Source organism: Anguilla rostrata, chromosome 11 (assembly GCF_018555375.3).
Source record: "Anguilla rostrata isolate EN2019 chromosome 11, ASM1855537v3, whole genome shotgun sequence".
NCBI lineage: Eukaryota > Metazoa > Chordata > Actinopteri > Anguilliformes > Anguillidae > Anguilla > Anguilla rostrata.
In genome coordinates, this window is record NC_057943.1 from 33,114,654 (window position 1) to 33,139,906 (window position 25,253).

The 25,253-nt window shown below is 50.0% G+C and overlaps 1 protein-coding gene across 1 annotated transcript in view; it reads left to right on the forward strand.

The window, feature by feature from the left end:
* LOC135234641 (plexin-A1-like) overlaps nt 1–25,253 on the forward strand; it is a 202,107-nt gene that overhangs the window by 90,588 nt on the left and 86,266 nt on the right. Inside the window, exon 4 of the mRNA XM_064299458.1 lies at nt 13,801–13,938. Coding sequence (XP_064155528.1) covers nt 13,801–13,938 — 138 coding nt within the window. The remainder of the gene's footprint in view (nt 1–13,800; nt 13,939–25,253) is intronic.

The window sequence follows — 25,253 nt, forward strand, 5'->3', positions numbered from 1 at the left end:
AATGAACATGAACCTCGCTCTCGCTCCCACGCAACCCAGGCTGACAGGAATTTAACCAACGATTTAAGGAACCTGTCACACTTATGAATGAGCCTCTCTCCCTCTCTCTCCCTCTCTCCATTTTGGAGGATATTTTATTGGCATGGCACAGGACAGTAGAGGTGACAAGGGAACGGAAAATGGCAGTTTAATTATGCAGCTCAACTCCTGACAGTTGCCATTATTATTACCTGTTAACAATAACAGGAGTTTAATGGTGTGCATAATGTACACAGGCACGAGGCGGTTTATCTTGTTTTGCTTTTGTGATAGCATCCGTCTGGCCATCTCTCTCTCTCTCTGTCTCTCTCTCTCTCTCTCTCCCTCTCCCTCTCCCTCTCCCTCTCCATCTCCATCTCTCTGTCTCTCTCTCTCTGTATTGGATGGCTGCCTGGGTCTTCTGTAGGTCATGAGAAGCTCTGGGTGAGTTTGTGTAATCTCGGGGGAGAGAGAGGAAACGGTGGCTTCTTGCATTGGTTAGAGGGACAGAAAGACAGACTATTCTGTGGAAAATAGTGTGTGACACAAATGCACAAATGCCTCATACAAATACACACCCCTACACACACACACACACACACACACTAATGCACAGAGTTTTACTCCATCCACTGAAGTGAGAGGAGTCCAGCTGTGGAATGTGGTCCCAGGGAAGCTGTAATTCCTCAAATCTGACTGCTAGCTCGCTACACCCTGACTAGATCACTATGCCCTGACTGGCCTGCTTGGGCTCGGCTAGCTTGTGATAGCCTGGCGAGCCTGCTACAGCTCTGCTAGCTCACTACATCCTGACTAGTTGCTAAAGTTTGGGTAGCTCACTACAGCCTTAATAGCTTGCTACAGCCTGGCTAGCTCGCTACAGCTTGGGTAGCCCACTATAGCCTGGCTAGCTTGGTACAGCCTGGCTAGCTTTGAATACCTCACTGCAGCCTGGCTAGCCCACTACAGGCTGACTGTCTCGCTATAGTTTGGTTAGCCCTCTACAGCCTAGCTAGCTCTCTAGAGTTTGGTAGAGCACGTGATTAGCAATGGCTGAGTGAAGTTCACCAGGGCTGGAAAGCCACCGCCGTTTCCTGTTGCTGTAATGCGACTCATGTAACATAACACTTAGTTTTGTTAAAGTATTACTCAAGTGCCTGGGTAGTTCTCACTGCTTCCTGATTGATTGCAGTGTTGAAAATGTTTGCTTGTGGGCCCTTCTCTGAACGAAAGGGAATCGTTTGAATGCTCAAGTGAGTCGTAAATGGTGCATAAACACTGTGATGCATGCACGCGCGTGTGTGTGCGCATTCGTGCTTGCGTGTGCGGGTGTTCATGCATGCGTGTGTCTGCCTGTGTGTTAATATGTACATGCTTGTGCGTGTGTTTGTGTGTGTGTGTGTTAAGGGATTCCTGCCAGTCATGTCATCTCTGAATGAGACAGATGGTAGGAAAGAAGCGTTGGTTAACTACCCGTAAAAAGACGTACTTAAACAGAGCCTCCACTGTTAGCCGCGGGATTTCTTTAGAGCTCGCTTTTGTTTTTGTTTTTTTAGAGAATCTTCACAGGAGTAGCTGTTCCCACACCTTCCTGTCATTTTCCTCATCAGTCAAACAGATTGTATGCACTGTAAGCCCCTGAAGGGGGGGGTTGTGTCTGTGCGTGTGTGTCTAGGCATGCGTGTGTGTCTGTGTGCGTGTGTGTCTGTGTGTGTGTGTGTGTGTGTCAGTGTGTGTGCGTGTGTGTCTGTGTGTGTGTCTGTGTGTGTGTGTGTGCATGTGTGCTTGTGTGTGTGTCTGTGTCTGTGTGTGTGTGTGTCTGTGTGTCTGTGTGTGTGCGTGTGTGTGTGCTTGTGTGTGTGTCTGTGTGTGTGCGTGTGTGTCTGTGTGTGTGTGCTTGTGTCTGTGTGTCTGTGTGTGTGCATGCATGCATACGTATGTGTGTGTCTTTGTGCGTGCATCATGTATGTCTGTGTGTGTGGGTGCGTGTGCGCATGTGTGTCTGTAGGTTCATGCTTGCGTGCATGCATGCGTGTGTGTGTGTCTGTGTGTGTGTGAAAGGATTTTATGTGCAGGAGCAGACAGTGGGGAACCCCTATGCAGAGCGTCTGTGTGACATATCACACATTGGTGCAGCTGAACATTTACTGACGGTGTGCGCACCGACCCCGCTGCGTTACCCAGGATTCCAGCCTACGCTTCCCTCAGCCGCGCGGTACCAACACCTGCCGTCGCCTCGGTTACAGGACCCCCGGTTTCTGCCGCCGCGCGCGAGCGCCGTCTGCGGTGGAGCGCTCCTTCAGCGGACACGTACCGGCCCGCCCGCGCACCGGGGAGAGGGACAGAGAGAGAGAGAGGGGGAGGCAGGAGGAGAGACACGGGGGCTGAAGGAATGGGTATTTAAGAGCTCCGTTTGGATTGAAATCCATAATGTTGACCGATGGCTTCAATTTGCCGGCCTGCGACCGCGAGTGGCGGACGAGGCGTGCCTGGCGCGCGGCGGTACGGATCGCGCCCTTTGCTGGACAGAACGGGCACTGCGCCCACCCCTCTGCTTTTAAAAAAAAAAACCATCTACAGAAAGCCTTGCGTGACTAAAAATTCTACCTGCTCACTGGTTCCTTCATTATGATTTAATAATCTCATTCAGTGGGTATAACCCAGTGCTGATGCTAATATGTTGAAGGCAGGACTCTACAGCATTGCTTGCATGCATTATTTATTGTGAAGGCTCTGGAGATGCGTAGATCCAGAGGTGAGGGGAAGTCCCTGCGCCACGCCCGTATGACAGCAGTGGGTGGAGCCAGGGGTAGGGTGGGTGCGGCCAGTAGTTGGGGCACGGTGGGGTCGGGGGGTGGAGGGGGGGACATGTCATTCTCCCCTGTGCTGCCATTCACTGATGCACACACACACACACACACACACATATATATACACCCCCACACATATACACACTCACACACACACTCTCTCTCACACACACACACTTTCTCTCTCTCTCTCTCTCTCTCTCTCTATCACACACACACACATGCATACACAGGCAGACACACAGGCTCTCGCACACACACACACACACACACACACACTCTCCTTAGCGCAGGGCTCCTTCTGTAGGGCTGGACTTGGTTCCCACTGTACACTGCATGTGGGGTCTGTCGCAGGTGGGGGTCAGAGCAGTACCCCTGGAGCTCCGCCTCCTTGCAGTATCGGGTTGTTTTATTGGTGAGTTCTGTGGTCGGCCGTGAGGCGGGTCCACTGCAGCGCTCAGCAGCTGTTCTGGAGGTGCTCGCTCAGCTGGAAACAGACCCGTCTCCCCCAGGGAATTCTGGGAGAACGGTGTCTCCATACTCCTTACCCTACACATTTTCTACAGAGAAGATGATGAGCGTGCATATGTGTGTGTGTGTGTGTGTGTGTGCGTGTGTGTGTGTGCATGTGTTTGTGTGCAACGTGCTGTCTTTCTGGACATTAAGAATCTTTTGTAAAAGAGTGATGCCAGTCCATTACTTGAGATGTTCGTACTTTATTGTGATGCATTGAATTTGTTCTTGTTGGAAACAGGAGGCACTGATTCAGATGTGCGGATGTGTGTGTGCCTGTGTGTGCCTGTGTGTGTGTGTGTGTGTGCATGTGCAAAAGAAATGAGTGTGAGAAGACAGAGAAAGAGAGCGAACAGTCTGTGTGTGTGTGTGTGTGTGTGAGAGAGAGAGGGTGTGTGTGTGTGTGTGTACGCAGCAGGAGAGATGGAATGTAAAGGGTTAAGGTGTGCGGGGGGGAGGCGGTCGGGTGTTTTGTGAAGATAAGTCAGTCCGTCTTTGAAGTATCAGGGCCCAGCGTAAACCTTGCTCTCAGCGCCTCCGCCAGACGGCCAGAATTAATTACCTCCCTGAGCAGATAAGTACCAACAGCCACCAAAAAGCCACATCAGAGGGAGCGAGAGAGGGAGCGTGTGTGTGAGAGAGAGAGAGAGAGAGGGAGCGTGTGCGTGTGTGTGTGTATGTGAAAGAGAGGGTGTGTGTCTGTGTGTAAAGAGGATGGTGTGTGTTTCTGAGAGAGAGAGGGAGCATGAGTGCGTGTGTGTGTGTGTGTGTGTGACAGAGAGATAGAGAGTGTTTGTGTGTGAGTGAGAGAGAAGTATTTTTTAAATTAAAGTATTTTAGTATTTCACTGTACACATGTAGTTTGAATTGGTTTATGATGCTTTGGCAATATGTACGTATGTATTTCCTGCCAATAAAGCAATTTGAATTTGAGAGAGAAGTAGCAACAGCCACCAATAAGCATGAGAGACAGAGAGGGAGACCAGTTTATTTCACATTCGGCTCATTCGCTCGCACGGTCTGTACATCTGTATGTTCTCGCTCGCCCTTTAGCCTGGTTGTTCAATCATTGATATTTGAAGTTTATTTTTTTACAGAATGTGTTCTCTATCTTGCTCTCTCCGTCTCCACTGTTTACATTCATGCTCAACCAGGCTTAATTAACGTAGCATCTGAACGGTGTACACCATCTCACAATCTCTTCCTCTCTCCTTCTCTTCCCCCTTCTCTTTCTCTATAACATTCAAATGTGGTTTACTGGTATCACCACACAGTATTACAAACGCTATCATAATAAGAGTAATTATATTAATAATAGCAAAAAACAGTTTCACAGTGACAGCAACAATAGCGATTTTCATCCTTTGAGATCAGATTAATTAATGTTCCTGTGGTTATGACATGCCAGGACAAACTGGGGGAAAAAGAGCTACTGTGTGTCCCTCTCTCAGAAGATCAATGAAATATTTCCTCTCCTTTGTCCGATTGGAGAAGGTTGTTTTGATTTTTACATCCCAGTGTTCCAAATGTGAATTTATGCTTTGTTTTATGATGTTGTTTTTGCACTAATTAGTGATAGGTTAGCAGTCCTGGTCTGAAGTTGCTTTATGTTGGCTGTTACAGGGTTAGTTAGTTTCACAACCTGCTGACTGAATGGATTCTTTTTTTTAAGCTGAGCTCTTGGGTTTGAAGTGCCTTAAATTGCTAAGTGTCTTGGGGACTTGATTTAAGATGCACTAAATATTTTAGTGCTCTTTTTTGGACATAGATGACCAATTGAAATCTTCCTAATTCTTCCTGCGTGCACTTGTTGGTGCTTTTATTTATATATAGTATAGTTCAGCAAATTTCTGTATGCAGGGTTTCTGTTGGGTACTTGTCCCATCCATTGTAGACGTGCTGGTTGAGTGGACCCCATATTGCACTTCCATATAGAGCAATTGCCACTTTTGGGACCAAGTTTTAATGGGTATGTCCATTTAATTTCATTTTCTTTTCATTACATAGAAAGCTCTAAAAGCTTTGTGTTTTAATTCATTCTCTGCAAGGGCCAAAGTTCCCCGAGGTACTGATTTTCAGTCCAAGGTAATCATAATTTAACATGCATTCTAGGGTTGCGTTGCCTAGAGTGAAGAGGTGTCTGCTGTCTGAGATTTGCCTCTCTTTTTTTTTTTTTTTTGGAGAGATTGTCATTTTTAAAATTATTTTAAATGAACTGCCAGGGCCCAGTTCTGACAGTTACGCCCTAGCAGTTCCAGGTGCTTCTGTAGCTCTACGCAGTGAGTGACAGCAGCGCCAGGTCATCTGCATCGAGCACAGATTCAACTTCTTTGTCGTTTAGAGTGACGCCAGAGGCTTCGGATTGTTCCAGAAGCAGTACAAAGTCAAAAATATAAATGAATATGAATATTGAAATATTGAACTCAAACTGCAGCGCAGACTCCCTCTCTGGCTCCCTCCCGCCGTGTGGCTGTTCTGTTAGTGTGGAGTAGGCGCTTGGGTCGGCCTCCTGCCAGCTCGCTGTCTCAAACTCCCTTAACCGCCAGCTTTGCCTGGCCGACTAAAGCCTCACGATGTGTCCGGGGCTGATGTAGGTCAGATAGTGCTGGCTGGCTGGCTGGCTGGTAATATCGATCGGCCATGTTAAAAGCAGCGGCTGGTTGGCGATGGCTGCTCTTCAGCATGTTTGCACCATCTCTCTCTCTCTCTCTCTCTCTCTCTAGCGAAGGATGAGTTGTAGTAGTTGGGTCTCAGGCACGTTAGAGAAGTTTGGCTGGATTGTTTTTAAATTTAGAAAAAGATGTTGCCGAAATTACTTTATATTTCTCAGCTTGGGTGACAAAGTGCAGCTCCCTTCTCTTTATGGCTATTAATTTCCTGTATTCTTTCTCTTTCAGTATATTTATTGCCAGGTTGAAAATTCCTGAGTAACTTATATTAAGTCCTTAAAAATTATGTGTTTGAGATTTGTTTCAATTTTGAAATATTTATTTTCCTGAGAACTGGGTGTTTTTCAGAAATTCATTATCTTTGACTTTTTCATATTTACTGTCAGGGCCCAAGTCTGAAGGTATTTCTCCAGCAGCACTAGGCCCTGCTGTAACCTCTGCACTGTGGACAACAGCAGAACCAGGTCATCTCCATAGAGTAGGAGTTTGCTTCTTCATCCTGTAGCTTGAGGCCAGGGACTGAAGCTTGTTCCTGCAAAGTATCAATTTGTTAATGTAACTGTTGAATAGTGTTGGGCTCAGGTTGCAGTCCTGTCTCAGGTAGGGCTCAGGTTGCACCCCTGGATGAAAAGATCTGTCCTTTTGTTGCCAATTGTTATGTCAAACTTACTGCCTGTGTACATAGATTTAACAAAATTGTTAATTATGCTCCTTACCCTGCTTCCTTAAAGCTTGTAGAATAAGCTATTGTTTATCGCAAAAAATGTTTGCTTTATTTTGGGTGACGTATTTTTCAATTAGGGCGGGCAGGGTGTAAATACGATCAGTTGTCATGTGATTTGGAAAGAATCCAATTAGGCTTTTCCTCGAGACGTTGCGTTCATTAAGGAAGTCAAGGCGTCGTCCTACAAAGATGAACTTTCACACAAAGGATCCAGTAATTGTTGGGGTCCAATTTAAAAATTTGGATTTGGAGAATTTTATAAATCCTTGATTCTCAGATATCTGGTAGGTAAGCCATGTTCAGAATGAAGTTAAATAAGTCTCTCTCTCTTTGTTGCCTCCTTATTCTGTCAAGTCAGCTCCCCTGTGTGGTTGGGTTATATGGGGGCATGGGGGTGGGGGGTGAGATTCATACTGCCCCCCCCACCTGGACCATCCCACACTGCCCCCTCTCACAGACACACCTTAGGACCCCCCTGTCCTATGGGAGGGGGTAGAACTAGCTTTTTAATCTCTCCACCCTCTCATCTCTCTATCACTTGCATCTCTGTCTCCCTCTATCTCTTATTTTCTTTCTTTCCTTCTCCCTCTCTCTCCACCTCTCTCATCCATCTCTCTCTGCTCCTCTGTTGTTTGCCCTCTTCCTAGCCCGCAGCCGGAGAGAGAGAGGGAGACATGAAGGAGAGAGAGGAAAGACAGTGGAAAGATAGAGGAAAGGGAGGTGTGAGGACGAGAGTGGTCCTCCGTGTCCGGGGTTAACCGCTCTTGCCGCTCACTCAAGCGAGGCACGCGTATCCACCCCTCCCCTCTGACTGCCGCACCCAATCAGGAAGGAGGAGACGCCACCGGAATTAGCTTCCCGTCTGTTCGCTGCGTCAACAGGTTTGCCTTTCTGACAGACGGGGAGCGAGCGTGAGATATCGCATTCTGTAATCTGCGTTACAATGGATACGCATTGTGACTGATTGCAAGGCTCGGCCAGGTACGCAATTGGCAGGTGCTTTTAGCCAAAGCGACTTACAGAAAAAGTGCGTTTAAAGTGGTAAGCAAACATCGCTTGAGCTGGAGATTTGCAAAGTTGTAATCATAGCAGTGCTGCCGTCAAGTTGCATGCCTCATGACCCACAGAATAAAGGGAGAGAATTTTTTTTTTTCCTGATAGAATAAATGTATGTATGTGTGTATGCATTTGTGTATGTGTATGTATGTACTGTGCATTAGTATTTGGACATTGGCACAATTTCAGTTTTGGGTCTGTACTCCAGCACATTTGAGTTGAAATGAAACATTGAATATGAGCTTAAAGTGCAGACTGTCTGCTCTAATTTGAGGGTGTGTGTGAGAGAGAGAGAGGCCAGTGACTGCACTGGCGCATGCGCAGTTGCAGGAAAGCGTGTTATGGTGGCTGCGCAGCTGCGGCGCAGCCAGAGCGGGGCGAGGGCATTCCGTTAACCCCCCACCCCCCCCCCCGCATCCCGACATTCTTCCAGCGCGGCATTTCCCCGACCGCGGCACGGTTACCGGGGAACACGGTCCGGTTACCGGGGAACACGGTCCGGTTACCGGGGAACACAGTCCGGTTACCGGGGAACACGGTCCTGTTACCGGGAACCCGGTTCGGGAATCGTCGGCGCGGGCCTCATCAACGCTCCTGCCGGCCGCCGTACGGGGAGAGGGGATGGGGAACAGGGAGGAGAGGATGGGGCAGAGGGGAAGAGGGATGGGGAGAAGGGTGGTAGGAGGATGGGGCAGAAGGGGAGAGAGAGGATGGGGCAGGATGGGAGAGAGAGGATGGGGCGGAAGCGGGGAGAGGAAAAAAAGGCGAATGAAATTCCTTTGGAGGAGCTCTTGGGATTAGGAGACAGATCAAATCACGCGTTGAGGAAAACCGCAGCCTCTGAGCTGTCCCAACGAATGAGCGGCGCCACGGAAACCGAGCCGGGGGGGGGGAGGGAGGGGGGGGGGGGGAGAACTCCTGCTACATGCTTGGCTATTAACCTGGATCATGGGCTGACCACCCACTCCCGATAACCTGCGCATTCATTTCATTCGCCGGTTTTCAGCGGGTTGTGGATACGGCTCAGAAAATCAGCGTTGGGCCCTCCGATTGGCCCGCTCTCGGTCCTAGCCCCTCCCCACGGCGCTCTGGGCTAGGACGTTTTGCTCTGTGTTTGTGTTGTGATTTTCCTCGACTCTGATCGGGTAAGCTCCGATGCCGGGGTCCTGAGGTTGTTGGCTGTTAAGAGAGTGTGTGAGAACCGAGCCAGGCTTAGCTGGCTCTTATTATGGAGTGCAGTCGGTTCGATGATTCACTTCATTTCAATTTCAATATTTTCAGTTGCAATGTTCACCTTTTTGGCAGGGACACCCCCTGCATTCTGTGTTCTTTCCCCTTCTGTCTGTTCAGCCACCAGGCGGTTGAGGTACCTAAATAATTTCAGTGTGCAGTGGTCTATATGTTGTGCCAATTAAGAACTTTTGCTTAGTGCTGGATTTTTTATTTGTATGTTTCATTTTTGGAAAAGCACAATTTGTATTTAGTTTAGTTTAGGTCCCTCTCTTTCCCTCCTCTCTCCCTCTCTCTCCCTCTCTCTCCTCTCTCTCTCTCTCTCTTTCTCCCGCCTCAGCCCACAGTAGATGGATGACTAGTTGTGTCGGACCATAATGCATTTGCTGAGGGAGATTTCTGACTGTTATTGATCACAGAGCCTTTTGTTTGGGCTCAACTCATTGTTATTGCCTTTTAAATGCTTCTGTTGAAGTTAAGAGATGATAATAGCCAAAACAACGTGGGACGTGGGACTGTATCGAACAGCCGACTCCAGACCCCCCCGCCCCCCCACCCCCCCACCCACCATATTGATTCCAGTCCTGTGTTTTTGCTGTTAAAACATCAAAGGTGCTAAAGTGGGCTGGTAGTGTGGTGTAATTTAATTGGTTCTTGTCTAATCTGGAGAGTGCTTTGTTTGATTTAATTAGCCAAAGGGATTTACGTCTCCCACCCAAGAATCAATGGAGTTTCGGCGGTTTTGTCCAACAAGTCAGACCAACAAATCCTGGAATAACCCAAAAAATAATAACCTGGTCAGAAAATGGCTTCGCTTTTTGTCTTGACCAAAGAAAAAATAAAAATCCTCTTTGCACTTCAGACGGCACCTCTTGCCAAACATGGTTTTTGATTGATGAACTTCTTTCACTGTACATGGGGGCTTAGGCTCTTGGGCAGTTTATTTTGTGCAACCCTGTCTACATTCTCCACCCTTTAGTATGCTGTACTAATCTGGGCATTTGTGTTTTGCTACTCTTTTGGGCTTTTGATGCGTTGATGAACGGGAGGGCAGTGTCCAGTAGAGATAATTACTGGAGCTGGACGTTGGTGTTGTGACCGTAGAACGCTCTGTAGTTACCACCTTTCAAACAGCCTCCAGGGAAGAGCTCCACCAATCACGAGGAGCTTGTTCTTTTTTCCTGCACGTGTGTGTGGAGTGAGGAGTTTTTTTTTTGTTTTTTTTTTAAAGCCCCGCAGTGGTGCACCTCTGCCCAGCTGCTGACCTTGCTAACTCGATTACATCACAGGCAAGCTGAGAGGGCAGCTTTTGTGCTGCTGTGACACGGAAACTTAATTTGAGGGCTCAGAGACGGACTGCAGCCTCCCCCCGCCCCCCTGCCCCCCCAAGGCACATGTGATGACCGCGTGTGAACCCCGGCCCCCATCGTCATCATCCTCATCCCATAGGCGTCGGGGCTGTCGTGGGAGTGACGTGTCTTAATTTATGCTGCCTCCACCCATTTTTTGGGGTTTTTTTTATGGTCTGTTGTCTGGCTGAAAGGCAGAAAGGGCAAGAGCAAGTGACTGTGCAGGGGGGTGGGAGAGAGGGGGGGGGCGGGGGGGGTGCTGTGCTGATTGCCCTCCTTTGCCTGGCTTCTGTTCAGTACAGCCAGTTCTGGAGCATGAATCGCCATGTGATGCAGTGTGCCCCCCCCCCCATGTGAACAAATCAATCTGTTCATATGGGGGGGAGGGGGGTTGGTCTTCCCTGCCGAAGGGAGAAATAATGTCACAGAAAGCAACAAAAAAAAAAGAAAAAACTTTTTTACAAAAGCAGCAAAATAAAAGAATTCAAAAGTAGAGGGAGAATTGCACATTAGTTCTTTTTTTCCCTCACGCTCTCTGCTCAGCGTGCTGAGGCCGCCGTTTCCGCCGTTCCCGCCGTTCCTGCTGTTCCCGCCAGTTCCCGGGGAGAACAATGAGTCTGAGTTTACGGGGAGCGGAGCGGGGCGGCGTGACCCCCCGAAAGTGATGTGGCGAGGACAATACTGGCCGCGTGCGTTCTCCTGCCCCCGCTGTGCGCTCCGTTGCCCCCGCCGTGCGGTCCGCTCCCCGCTCCGTCCGGGCGCCGCCTCTTCCGTAAGGCCTGGCTGCGGGAAACCGGCTGCACTCGCTCCCGCAATTCCTCCTCTCTCTCTCTCTCTCTGCTTCTCCGCCGTCCTCGCTGTCTCTCTCTTTTTCTCTGTCTTTCCTGCTCTCTCTCTCACTCGCTCTCCCCCTCTCTCTCCCTCCCCACCGTCCACTGCGTTCCATTCTGTTTGATTTTAATGCTTTGTTTGGCATTGAATATTTTACAGATCACGTTGCCGACGCTGGCGTGCTTCTCAGATTCAGAACAATCATACTGTCGCGATCGTTTTTAAAGAACGACGAGAACAATCCCTGACCGTATCCCTGACGCGTTCTGAATTTCTGTTGAATTCAACTTCTTCTCGTATGATCCCTGTGTGGGGGGAAGGTCATGAAATGACACCTCGTTGGTGCAAATCATAAAAACAGTGCCGGTCATAATAACAAAAATAAAAGAGTAAACCAGGACAGGTTTTTGTCTTTTTGGAGTGTTTATTGTCTCTCGTTTTTCACGGTGCCTCTGTGCATGCCCCCTCCCTCCCCCCTCCGCCCCCCCCGCCCCATGTTCTGTGAAAAGTGGGCTAGCAGCCAGAGAGCCATTGTGTGAATAGCCTTTTAACAGATCACCTCTGTAATTTAGCTCTGAAGAGCACTGAAGGGCGATGTGTTCAGCTGCGGAGGAGGAAATTGACATGAACGTGTGCGTTTCTTCCTCGTGTGGATGATTTGGGGGGGTCACAGCGGGGGAAGCTCCCTCCGCCCCTGCAGTGGGGTGATGGCGTGAGGGTTTCTCTTCATCGGGAGGAAGAGGAGGAGGGGATGTGCATTATCTGCGTTATCGATGTTCGCTAGGCAAAGTCCTCTTTTCCTAAACCCTTCTGATGTCCTGTTCCCTGCCCCACCAACCCTTCCTCCCAGAATAAAGTAAAAAATAAAAAAAGTAAAATAAATTATAAATAAAAGAAACAGCCATCTAACAACGAGCCCCCTGCACCCCACCTTCTGTGTAAATGGGGTCACATACTCCTGACACATTTCAACGCTAACACAGATGAACAATCGCTAAGAACTACACCGCAAGTAAAAAGAGACTTCATTTCCCAGTGGCACTTGGGCCAATAAGGGTTTAAACAGGGGGTGAAAATCACGGACTCGGCGCGTGCTGTAATTGACGGGGTCTGCGGGGGTGCAGGTCGCCGCGGGAAACGCGTGGGGCCCCCGCAGCCCCCCCCTGCCCCTTGCGTTAACCCCCGCGCTATAGGGGCCCGCCGGCTGCGCTTAGGCCCCCCTGTGACCCCGCTCTAATTGGTGGGGGTGCTGCGCAGGGACCCCGGCCCAAAACGGCTCGCTCGCAGGGGCTAACGAAACCCCGTGAGCGCTCTTTACCGCGATTAGGAGCAGCGGCGGGTGTCAGCGTTTCCATTTGACCTACTTTTTGTTACTCTTTAGCGTTCTTAGGTCACGTACAGAGAGCGAGCTACGCGTTTGTGTTGGCAGTTAGCAGTCAGGAGGGGGGGAAAGACTCCACGGAAATGTAAAGAGATGAAATCAGAGCCGGGAAGTGAATTCATCTTTATATTACACTACAGTACATTACTTATTGTGGATTGCATTGCACTATGTTACATTGCGTCAGATTGCATTACCTTACATTACCTTTAGATGTTTAGCAGATGCTCTTATCCGGAGCGACACGAGTACATAAAAGTTTAGGCAATAAAAAAAAAATTATTAAAGTTATAAGGGTCACAACTGAGCAGCTGTTAATACATCACTTACTTGGAAGTAATAAATAGTTCAACCTACGGCGTGAAGTTAGGCCCCGCAGTTAGGTGCTCGAGGGAGACCGAGAATGTAGCGCCTCAAGTAGCAAACGTCAGCGTTTGGTGTAGCAGAGGTGCAGTATAAACGGAGTGAAAACAGGTGCGTTTCCATCTGGAGCCTGAGACAGGCAGTGGCTCTGCTGTCTGGGCTGTGGAGGGGGGGCAGTGGGAGGATGGCCCCTGTAAGGAGGGGTCTGTAAGCGGACCACTGGATGTGCCGCAGAGTGCCCTGGTGGTTGTAGACTGCACCGTCCCTGTCTTGTCCAGGCCTTTGCTGGTTGGGGTTACCCGTTCAGGTTAAATTTGGCAGTGCCGGTTCCTCTGCGGGCCAGTGCCCTGCTGGTGGCCTGTGTGAGTGCGAGCCCTGTCCAGATCTGGAGACGGGGGGAGATGATGGGGTAGGGAGGGGGGCTGCTATTCAGGGAAAGTGACCCATCTGAGACTGAATGTATGAATGTATGTGAATGTACCTAATGTATGAATGTATAAACTGAAGTTTATAGTTCATACTATGGTATATTTATGCAGGCATTCACTGAAGGAATGTAATTACGGTTTATGAATTGTGCATTTAGCAGGGGCTCTTAGCCAAGGCGACTGAAAAGGTGCATTTAATCTGGGTTTAAAACCTCCTGCCGTGCTACTTAAGCTCCGCTGCTTACCTTGGTGCATGCACTGGGGATTCAAACCTGCAACCTTACCCGCTATGCCCGAGTGTTTGACTGTGGTTGTTATGGTTATAGTTTGAGCTCCTCTGCCCGAAATGTGACCCTTCCGCTTTATTTCCTGTAAGGAGGAGGGTGACTGTAACCAGGGTAACCGGGCTTTGTCTCTGTCTGTTCCAGATCCTGGTGAACTCAGTCAGCCCCGCCCAGCCGCCTCTGCTGTACGAGAACATGGTGGTGAGCGAGGGCTCCAGCATCCTGAGAGACATGCTCTTCAGCCCCGACTACCATCACATCTACACCCTCACCGACAAACAGGTACGACATCTATCACATCTACACCCTCACCGACAAACAGGTACGACATCCATCACATCTACACCCTCACCGACAAACAGGTACGACATCTATCACATCTACACCCTCACCGACAAACAGGTACGACATCCATCACATCTACACCCTCACCGACAAATAGGTATGACATCTATCACATCTACACCCTCACCTACAAACAGGTACGACATCCATCACATCTACACCCTCACCGACAAATAGGTATGACATCTATCACATCTACACCCTCACCGACAAACAGGTACGACATCCATCACATCTACACCCTCACCGACAAATAGGTATGACATCTATCATATCTACACCCTCACCGACAAATAGGTATGACATCTATCACATCTACACCCTCACCGGCAAATGTACAACATCCATCACATCTACACCCTCACCGACAAACAGGTATGACATCCATCACATCTACACCCTCACCGACAAACAGGTATGACATCCATCATATATACACCCTCACCTACAAACAGGTATGACATCCATCACATCTACACCCTCACTGACAAACAGGTATGATATCCATCACATCTACACCCTCACCTACAAACAGGTACGACATCCATCACATCTACACCCTCACTGACAAACATGTAGGACATCCATCATAACAGTGGCTTTATCACTGTGACACTGTCACAGTGGCTTTATCACTGTGATACTGTGACAGCACTCTTACAAACACACTGGTAACTCTCAGCATGTGTAGCTGTAATGCTTCTTAAGATCATTGCAGCTTAAACATAGAGCAAAGGAGCGTTACTTTAAGACAGAAAAATGCTATTGTTCACAATGAGCGCGAGGGTCAAGCTAAATAAAGCATTCGTGCCATGGTTTTGCCCCTGTGTCATGAGCTGAGAATTCCAACCAGGACAGAGATTGGATATGAAAACTGGGATAAACGGCTAAATCTCCTAATGCTCGGAGGCCTTAATCCCAAGATTAGGGATAAAGAGAGAGAGAAAATACTCAAATCCACCCTGACTTGAAGATTCCGCGGTTCTCCGTTTTACTCACTGACTGTTCGGTACAACAGGGGGGAACGGTTTGGGTGTTGGGGCTTGGAGCACACCATCACAGACCCCCCCCGTCTTATTGTACACTCTGGCTGTAGAGTACTCCGATGCCCCATTGGTTCCCACGCGCAAACGTCCGGTTGCCTCGCCTCCAGCGAGATGGAGCGCATTGATTTTGTGCGAAGGCCTTTTAGTAATCTCCATGGTTACTGATGAGAGACGACCTTGGCGACCGTGCTTCCTGGGGACTTATTTTGGGTATCGGTCAGGGTTGCTCGGTGGGAATGGGGGGGGGGGGGTGTAGACCTGGCCAAGAAAAGGCCCCGCCCACTTTATTCAGCCTTGGCGGCCACCAGCAGAGTCAGGCTTGTTTGTACGCCCTTCGGCCTCCTGGCAATAACGTGCCATTGACCCTGGGGTGGGGGGGAGGGCGTCTACAGCACTTGCCTGTAAAGCAACCGCCCCCCTCACCCCCCACCCCACACCCTGAAGTTGTCTCTGCAGGACTCATGAATAGCAAGCAGAAAAGGACACTCACTGCACCCCACCCCCCCTTAACTGCTGCTCCGCCCCCACCCTTCCACATATCCTTGTCTCTCCCACTCTCTGTGCCCAGGTTCTTTTTGTGGGTCCCAATCAGCTCTCACTGGGTGGCCCCCTCTTGCCCCCCCCCATTCCTCCATTGTACATTCATAGAGCCTTTTTCACTCTCCTGTCACTTGAATGAGCCCTGCCTCACTCTCCTCTCATTCCCTCCCCCCTTCACCCCCAGCCTCTGTTCCTCTTTTTTTTTTTGGAAAGGTGTAAATAGTTATCAGGAGAGGTGGGGGCAAAGTTCACACTGGCGGATTTATTGGGGGTGGGAGTGGAGATTGAGATTGAGTGTGAATGCCATTTTTAATGATCCTTGGTTCAGATTCTCTTCACCAACCACCCCCTGTCTCCCCCCCCTTTCTTCTCGTCTCCTCTGGCGGCCCTGCACCCCCCCCCCATGCCGCCTCTGGAGGACGAGAGACGAGGCGAGCGTGTTAAGGTGTCGGCAGACATGTCCACCGGAGCGTTGCCCGGGATGTTTTCTGGCTGAATCCGGCAGAAATTCCGCCTCCCTGCTGCTAAATCATTTTTAGCTGCGATGGGGCGGGGGGGTAGGGGGGGGGGGAGAGGGGGTGGTGGACGTCGAGGGCGGGCGGAGCAAAGAGAGGAGAGACACCAAAATGGCCGCGTGATTTATTATTGTTTTGGGTTCCCGCTATTCGTCATAATCATTATCAAATAACAAATGTGACACGGGTTTGAGATGCATGCAGCACACAGACCTATGAGACGTATTACTGTAGATATAAGACTGTCTGCGGCCGCTCACACACACATGCGCACACGCAAGCATGCACTGGCGTGTGCGCACACACTCATACTCGCAGACACATCCACACACACACTAACACACGCGCACGCACATACACACGCAGGCTTGCACACACGCACACACGTACACTCTCATAGACACACACACGCACACAGGATCGTGTGCACACACACACACACACAGGGGCTGAGACGGTATGGCTGAGGATGAAAGCGGTGCGTTTTGACACCGGGCCTCGGGCTGTGCATTAATGAGGGCTGGCGGGCGGCTGTGTGAAAGTTGCGAGCGCGCGGAGCTCAGGGGACGAGCGACTCAACTTCCACGGCGACTTTCCGTCAAACGATTTCGCCGCGCGGAGGGAAAAGGAAGCCGCGCAGGTGCGATGGCCGTCGCCCAATTTTACCGCTCGGCCTGATGGGAAGACAGACTGCCGCAGGCGTACCCTCGGGGACGAAGAGCAGGAAGGTGGCCTGCTCCGCTGGGGGGGGCCCGTTCTCCGAAATCAGCCTTCAGCCATCTCCTCCTCAGGCTCCCCGTAGTCTCAGGTTCAAGTGTAGATATTATTTCCATCCCATGTGGATTGCAGCCATTTTACCTGCTTCTGATTTTTAAAATGTCAGATTTTCCGGAAGTGCGCATGGGGTTGGATCACCAGACTGTGGGCGCCAGCTCTAGACCCCACCAAACCGTGGGACATCTGGCTCCTCCCTCTCTCCATCCCTGCGCTTCCTGGCCAGGTCTGCTGACTGCTCTGCCCCCTCTGTGGTGGAATGAGCTTCCCGCGGCGGGCGGATCGGAATCTTCCGGTGCGGACCGAAGACCGCCGCGCTGTAGCGCTTTAACCTGCCCGGTCAGGCGTAACTGCAGCTCTCAGAGCCGCCGGCTCCTTGATTGCCTGACACGTAATGCGGTTTAGGGCTCATTTGGGCCGTGTTGTTCTTGTTCGTATTACTTAGTCTAATGCTCAGGGGTCGCTGACCGCTTGTCGGTCGTGTTTGCGCTCTTTGCTGGTTCTCTTGGGGCTGTGCTACTCCCTCTAGGGAATCCCCGCACTTTTCGTCCCTGATCTTTGCCCCTGTGTTTGCCTTGCAAGCCTTTCTGGATAAGAGCGTCTGCTGAATGTCAGTAGAGTGGATGTAGGAGGTCTTAAATTCTCATGAGGGGGGGACTTTTAGATCCCGTTCTGATAAGGGGACTTGAGTGTTATCAGCGGATTCACCACCTCCTCCGCCCCGCTGTGGGGCCCTTTCTCTCGGTCCTCGTCCTCGTCTCCTCAGTCCTCACACGACCTGGCAATGGTCCGCCGTCTTTAAGGGCGTTCCGATCCGTTAAACGCTCCTCGGAGGAGAGAGGAGGCTCCCGGAGGAGAGAGGAGGCTCCTCGGAGGAGAGAGGAGGCTCCCGGAGGAGAGAGGAGGCTCCCGGAGGAGAGAGGAGGCTCCCGGAGGAGAGAGGAGGTACCCGGAGGAGAGAGGAGGCTCCCGGAGGAGAGAGGAGGCTCCCGGAGGAGGTTTGAGCGAAGGATACACGAGTACTGCCTTTGTGGAATTATTTTTTTTCGGAACGTGTGACTTATCAATGATCTACTTCTGGATCTGCCCGTCCACAGCTGCCACGCCTGTAATTACAGACGTGGCTTCAAAATGGTCCTTGGCTGAGCAAGGATCTTCCATTTGCCTAATATGTGTTGCCTTGATTCCTCTGTCCTTGTGTCTCATCCTTGCATCTCTTCCTAGCGTCCTCCATTGGGCAGAGCTAAGGACGAAAGGACATGATTGCAATATACTCTCTCTTTCTCACTCTCTCTCTCTCTCTCCGTCCCTCCATCCCTCCCTCCCTCCCTTTCTCCCCGCCTCCTCTCTTTCTCCTCATAGACAGGACAAGAGCAGTAGTGTGAGCTGACAGAGACTTTTAAGCATTCTCACTGTACGGCATTTCATCCAAGTGCTCAACTTTCACTTTGCACATGGATGTGAACACACACACACACACACACACACACACACACACATGCTGTGGTTGGAGAGAGACAGGCAGTGTCTGAGGTCAGCTGGTTTGGGAACTAAGCCTGTAACCACAGGACTGCAGGTTCAAACCTCATATGGGGCATAGCTGCCCTGTCCCTCAACCGTGGACAAGGGCGTCTGCCCGGAGATGAACCTGTCTGTTACTCCCAAGCTTGCACAGGCAGGCCTGTTCCCCAGCTTCACTGATAGGAGACGCTGAAGGACACTGCCGTGTGACGCATGTCCTTGGCTATTTATTCCTTCCTAAATTAATCTTCTGGTATCTCATATGGGCGGGGGGTTGTTACGCCCCCTAGATGTCACTCGTATGTCCCAGAATGCACTGGGCCCTCGTCCTTGAGCCTGTGGCCCTGAGCCAGCAGACGCCGATTGTTGGGGGGGGGTGGGGGGTGCGAGACGGCCAACGCCCAGTCCAAGGTTAGAGCGTGGGAGTAAGAGAGGGTCTGCCTCTACAGCCCCCTACCCCATTAAGCAGTGAGCAACCCCGGAGTATTCCCCAGAGTCACCCTGCGGCCAGCAGCCTGGTTGCTTGGTTGGTTAGTTGGTTGATTGATTGATTGTTTGCTTGGTTGATTGGTTGATTGACTGGTTGGTTGGTTGATTGATTGGTTGGTTTGTTGGTTGACTGGTTGGTTGGTTTATAGACGATGATTCATACAGAGATATACTGGACTGTGTTATATCACTATTCCAACTGAAGGGGGGACAGGAGTGAATTAAAGCACAAACACTACAGCCCAGGACTGGAGGTAAACCTGCAGAAAATGTGGTCCTCCAGGACTGGAGTTAAACCTGCAGAAAATGTGGTCCTCCAGGACTGGAGTTAAACCTGCAGAAAATGTGGTCCTCCAGGACTGGAGTTAAACCGGCAGAAAATGTGGTCCTCCAGGACTGGAGTTAAACCTGCAGAAAATGTGGTCCTCCAGGACTGGAGTTAAACCTGCAGTTGTTGTGATCCTCCAGGACTGGAGTTAAACCTGCAGAAAATGTGGTCCTCCAGGACTGGAGTTAAACCTGCAGTTGTTGCGGCCCTTCAGGCCTGGAGGCGAACCTGCAGACACAGCGCCCCCCTCCGGGACCGTACTTTGAGATGGCTGCTTTTAATTTCCCGAGGCCGTGAAACGGAGCAGCCTTTGGCCGCCATTGAGCAAGGTCGCGTTTTTACGAGCCCGCGTTCTGTTCCCAGCCTGCCCTTTCCAGATTAATGTTCCGAGGCTCCTCAGCAAGGTTAATGGCAAGGTCTTCGGCGCCCTTGAGGAAGGTCACCCCCGAAAACGCAGCACCCAAAGCCTCCTCGGCTCTTCCCGTAGGAAGCGCGGACTTCTTCTTTTTTTTTTCTCATCCGGTTGCGCGCCTTTGTAGCGCACGCACTCAGCCCGTCACTCCACGCCGCCTCGCCGTCCCACCGCAGACCGATCCGAAAGGCTCTAGCGTCTTGATTTGTTCTCGTTCCGCGTCGAGCCCGTGTGTTTTACGCGAAGAGCCAATCGAGGAGGGGCGTGCGGCGCTCTTTGTTTGTCCTCTTTTTATTCCTCCCTTTCGATTTGTCTCCATTTCCAGGATAATGGAAACGACGGCGCGTTGCGCCTCGGACTTCAAAAACTCCATTTCCCAGAAGTGACAGAGCAATTTACCATTCCCAGCGTCCTCCGCCGGTTAATTAAAAGTTCCTGGTAGCCCCGGCGTTCATCTCCCCACCGCGAACCGCTGGTCTCAGGAAGACATTAAACTCCGCTTAACCGGGGGATAAAAATTTTGATTATTGCCCATTAGATTTATACGCGGAGGCCAGACAGTAGGCCCCTTTCCACCGTCCTTTTTCCTGATTAAATTCTGTCGTCAGGGAAATGCGTTTGCCAGTAATGCCTTATGGAGGAGTCCAAGGGCCGTTTTACAGGACAACAAACAAACAAAACAAATAACCTCAATAAACTTAGTCACAGTCAAAATGGTGGAGTTGTGGGTTACTTAGGTGTCAACGAGTTTAATTAGAAAACAAATATGCTGCCTGTTTATTGCAGGGCAGGGCTGTGGTGAACAGTATGCTGCTTGACTGCACTGTAAACGCTGTACACAGGCGGACGATGACCAGACAACATTGGCTGTTCAACCAATATGGTTATGTTCAGGCAGTGGTGGTTTATGGTTTTACTTGAAGCTGCAATTTAACACTTATGCCAGGATAAATATGCAATTTTGATCGGTCGATAGGGTGAAACAGAACGCGCTGTGACAAAGTACTTCCAGTGAAATGGCCTTATCACCGTTCCAAATGAAGATGAAGGTCTGTTCAACCTTGAGTTCCAACACGGCATTCCATTTATGACCGAAAGTAATGAAAAAAGAGGAATAAGTGAATGATAGCATAAACCCACGGTGATTTGGTTCGACTGTAGCCAGGTATAAAAGTAAAGGGTGCTTTTACCCCTTGGATTTGCTTTGGGACCACATCACCTCACCCTTTTCTGGTTTATTTTAATACTTGTCATACTTGTCATGGCTGATTCCTTTGATATAAAATTAGATCTTAGAAAGGGATATATTTGGTAATATTTGTTCATTTAAAAGGCGCGTTGTTGTGGTAACAGGGTGGAGAAGGTGACAAGATGTCTCCTGTCAGGAGTTTTTGTGGCTGTCAGTGATGTCACCCCTTTGACAGCTGTGGAAGCTGTCACAGATTCACCGGTTCTGCCAGTATCGAGGCTGCCCTGCGATTTGGCGAGGGAACTGACTGCACACACATGCACTCTCACACTCATGCAGAACGGGCATAGGAGTGTGTGTGTGTTTATGGTTGTGTGTGTGGGATTGTACATGTGTCTTTGTGTGTGTCTGTGTGTGTGTGTGTGTATGGGGGGGGTGCGTTATTATAGTTAATGAAAACTGCAAATACACTGGTGTGGCAAAAATTGGCCCAGCCTCACCAGGTAATCATGGGGGGTGAACCAGCTAGTTCAGCTGGTCTCAACGCTCTCTAGTGGCCTCTACTGGCCAGACCAGGCCCCTGCGGACATAGAAACTTAGAATATGCTGACCTCATTATCCTCGTTATCTGAGGACATGGACAGTGTATGATGGGCTGTGGAAAAGAGGTGTCACGTGCATCGGAGGAGTCTGCCATCTTTTCCTGACGTCAGCTGAAAAGGGTTTCTGGTGGAACCTCAGCAAGTTTGTTGAGTTTGGGGTTGGGGAAAAATGAGATAAAATCGTGGATAACATACAAAAAAAGAAATACTTCATAATGGGGACAGCCACAAGTTCACAACCACATCTGGTGGTCATAAAAGAAAAAGTAGTTTGGGAACATTTCAAATGCACTGATAAAAGTTTCTGATAAAAGCAAGTGCAGTTATTACTGCAAACAGAATTTGTGGCATCAGGCTGTTGAGAGGATCTTCTCAGTGTGTGCTGAACATAAATGTGTAAACAAACCTTTTTTGTGGGGAAATTTGGATTACATCCATTCTGCTTCCAGTGTTTATTAGAGTCTGAATTTGTTTTGCTGAGTGAATTGGCTGAATTTGAATAGTCCTCCGAATGGTCAGTGCAGTTGTCAGCAAAGCTGGTTATGTCAGAACAGAGAACAGACAGACAGCTCCCAGGACGTGTTAATTATTGACACTGAACTAATTTTAGTTTAGTATCAATAAAATACATTCATGTTAAATGTGTTGAGACCATGTTTTTGCATGGGCACAGACACAAGTAATGGTGCTTCAAGGGACAGGTGGTGCAGACCAGGGCAGGTTTAAAAAAAAAATGTATTTAACTAAAACTAAAATGAAAACTAAAACTCATAATAATACTATGACTAAATAGAAACGGGTGTCCAAAAACTAAAAGTTAAAGTAAAAAATGGCCAGCAACGCAAAAAAAACCAAACTGAAAGTTAAACTGAAATGGAAAGGAAAACTGGAAATAAGAAACGATCGAAAAATTTTAAAACCAAAATCACCCCGCTCACTGGGCCTTATCCGAGGCCTTCCGTATCGTGGTTAAATGGTAAATGGACTGCATTTATATAGCGCTTTTATCCAAAGCGCTTTACAATTGATGCCTCTCATTCGCCAGAGCAGTTTAGGGGTTGGGTGTCTTGCTCAAGGACACTTCGACACGCCCAGGGCGGGGTTTGAACCGGCAACCCTCCGACTGCCAGACGATCGGTCTTACCCCCTGAGCTATGTCGCCCCTTAGTCAGTCACGCACGATACGTTCTGCTCAGCGTTAGTTCTGAAGCTGCGGGCCTCTCCATATGGACGTGGTGTAACCGCGTGGAGTTACTGTAGAGCTCTGAACACCGGCCAGTGAACAGCAGGGTCTGTGAAGGTCGCTGCTGGGTGCGGCTGTCTCTTTGTGCAGGAGGGGGAGGAAGGGGGGTGGTGTGGAGGGGTGTGGAGGGGTGGGGGGGTTTGGGGGGTTTGGGCTGAAATTGATTTATGAGCCGAGCGTCTTAATGTGGCCCGCGGGCCTGCGCGGATCGGGACGGCGTGGCGTTCGGGGAGTTCATTAGCGTTCTTCCCCGTCCCGTCACGGGATACTGGCCTCACGGGGGGGGGGGGGGGCATTCTAACGTTTCGCCTGCGGGAAGGATCTTTGGGTCTGCGGGTGGGGGATGAGGTATGCTTACATGAAACGGCATCGCCGAGCACTGCAAGTCCTTCTGTTGTGTGAAAGGACACGTTTCCTGCAGATATTAAAGAGATGGGGCAGGAGCAGGTGAGGGTATCGGACTGGGTTCACACGCAGAGGAACAGCCAGTCCGCATCCATTCTTTCTTTGTGAAGTTGAATCACAGGGTAGGCTCTGAATGCTCCATTTGTTTCAGGTGACACCCTAACTAATTGTCAGGCTGATATCGGTGGAGGGGGAGAGTGGATATTTTTCTTCGTGATGTTCTCGAAATGTTGTGGAAATGTTACGGTAGCGTTGGTGCTAAATGTGATGTTTCAGCTTGGTTCCCCCCCCCCCTCCACGGGCAGTCCACAGATTTAAACATAGTCCCCTCGTGCTCAAGTTGGCAAAGGAGGCGAATAAAACCTGACAATCCCGTCACTCGCCGGACTAAAAAAAGGAAGTTTGTGTTTTTGCCTGGGCGAGAGCAGCATTAATACGCTCCTCCCATGATTCCTCAGCCCGTCTCCGCCCCGCTCGGCCAGCTGCGTCGCCGCTCTTTCGCGCGGACGCGGCGCGGACTCCGCTGAGTGCTCCGTGACGGACGTTTATCGAGACGGGGCGCGCTAACGCGGGGCGCGGTCTCCCCCGGTTACGAGGACGTGTGACGGGGAGTTAATAGCCTGCGGGGCCCTGAAGCGGGGAGGGGTTCGCCGCCGCGGATCTGGGAAGCGGGGTCGGTGTACCGCAGAGCGCCGTCAGCCCCCTAGGGGTCCCCCCGCCCACCCCGCCCAGCCCCGCCCCGCCCCGTCCTGTCCAGCCGCGCCCCGCCCTCCCCTCAGGGAGCCGCGGTGGTTCTCTCCTACGGGGAAATCTGAGCTCATTTTTAGTGCATTAGGCAGAACTCCAGGGATCGCATTTTCATTGGCTGCGACGCAACGAGCGTTGGAAGCATTCTTGAGCGCTGTGAACACTTTGGCCGGTCCAAGAAGCCAATCACAGCGGGCTGGAATGGGAAAGGGTGGGGCCTCTCCTGGATTGCTCTTTTGGACGTGCAAGGGCTAGATATTAAACGAATGTGTGAAGCTGTGGTCGTGTTACCGCAGTGGATGTCTGAAGTATGCAGACAGGCTAGGCTCATAGACGGTGCCGCTTCATTTTACCGACCTGTCCTGTTTCTGCCGAATAGAACTGAAGGTAATCAGCTCAGGACACGGTGCAGAAATATTGGGTGTTTATTGACACGTTATTATTAGAATATGAAGTGTGACACAGTCACGCTCACACATACTCTAAGACTTGCGCACTCTCTCTCATTTCAAAAGTTTTCTTGAAATATTTCTCTGGAAGTTTTCCAGAGCTTTTGTAACCAGGTCAGGATTCCATTGCTTGTTTGTGTGGTTGTGTCAAACCCTCTCTCTCTCTCACTCCCTTACTCTCACTCACGCTGTCCTTCTCTCTCCATCTCTTTCCTTCTCTCAAATTTAAATGTGCTTTATTTGCATGGCAGGTAATTTTGTTGCAAAATCATTCAAGTGCACGAGTGAAATTAACATCTCTCCCAGTCACAAAATAAGCAGACAAAAAAAAAAACACCTCCCTTCCCCTCCTACAGACACAACCCCCCTCCCTCTCCCGTGGGCCCATAACCCATGCTAAGCGACAGGGTTTTAATGAATAATTTAGGTAACCTCCAGCACACTTAACATTGAGAGTATTACAAGCACTTGGTTTTGCCCACGCCCCATCGTACCTTACAGTAGGGAGAGATGTGCTGGACCCCCACCTCTCCTCTGCTATGGTGGAACCCTCACCCCGAAGAGTTATTTTATTTGATTAATTTGCACGCTGGATTTGGGGACGTATGTATTTCTGATGAAGAGGTGCTTGGGACAGGTAAGGAGGAAGTGGGGCTTTGTCTCTTCCTCTTCCTGGTTTCTGTGATTTTGGCCTGTTCTCCTTAGTTAGCCAGGTGTTTCTGTGGTGACCCATTTCGATGGAAAGGCTTCAGTCCATCACAGAGACAGCGCATCGTTAATGTGCACCTGCATTATTTATTATTACTTTTTTTTTTTACCTTGATAAAGTATCTGTGCGGCAGTCCTGTCTACATAGTGCCAGGTACGTTTTCCATTTATTTTTCGATGTTCTGAATGAAAATGGTCAGCGTACATGTTTTGATGATCTTGTCAAAATGCTGAAGTTGTAAATTTTGTTTTTGGTAGGAACTGGCTATTTCCTATGGGAGCTT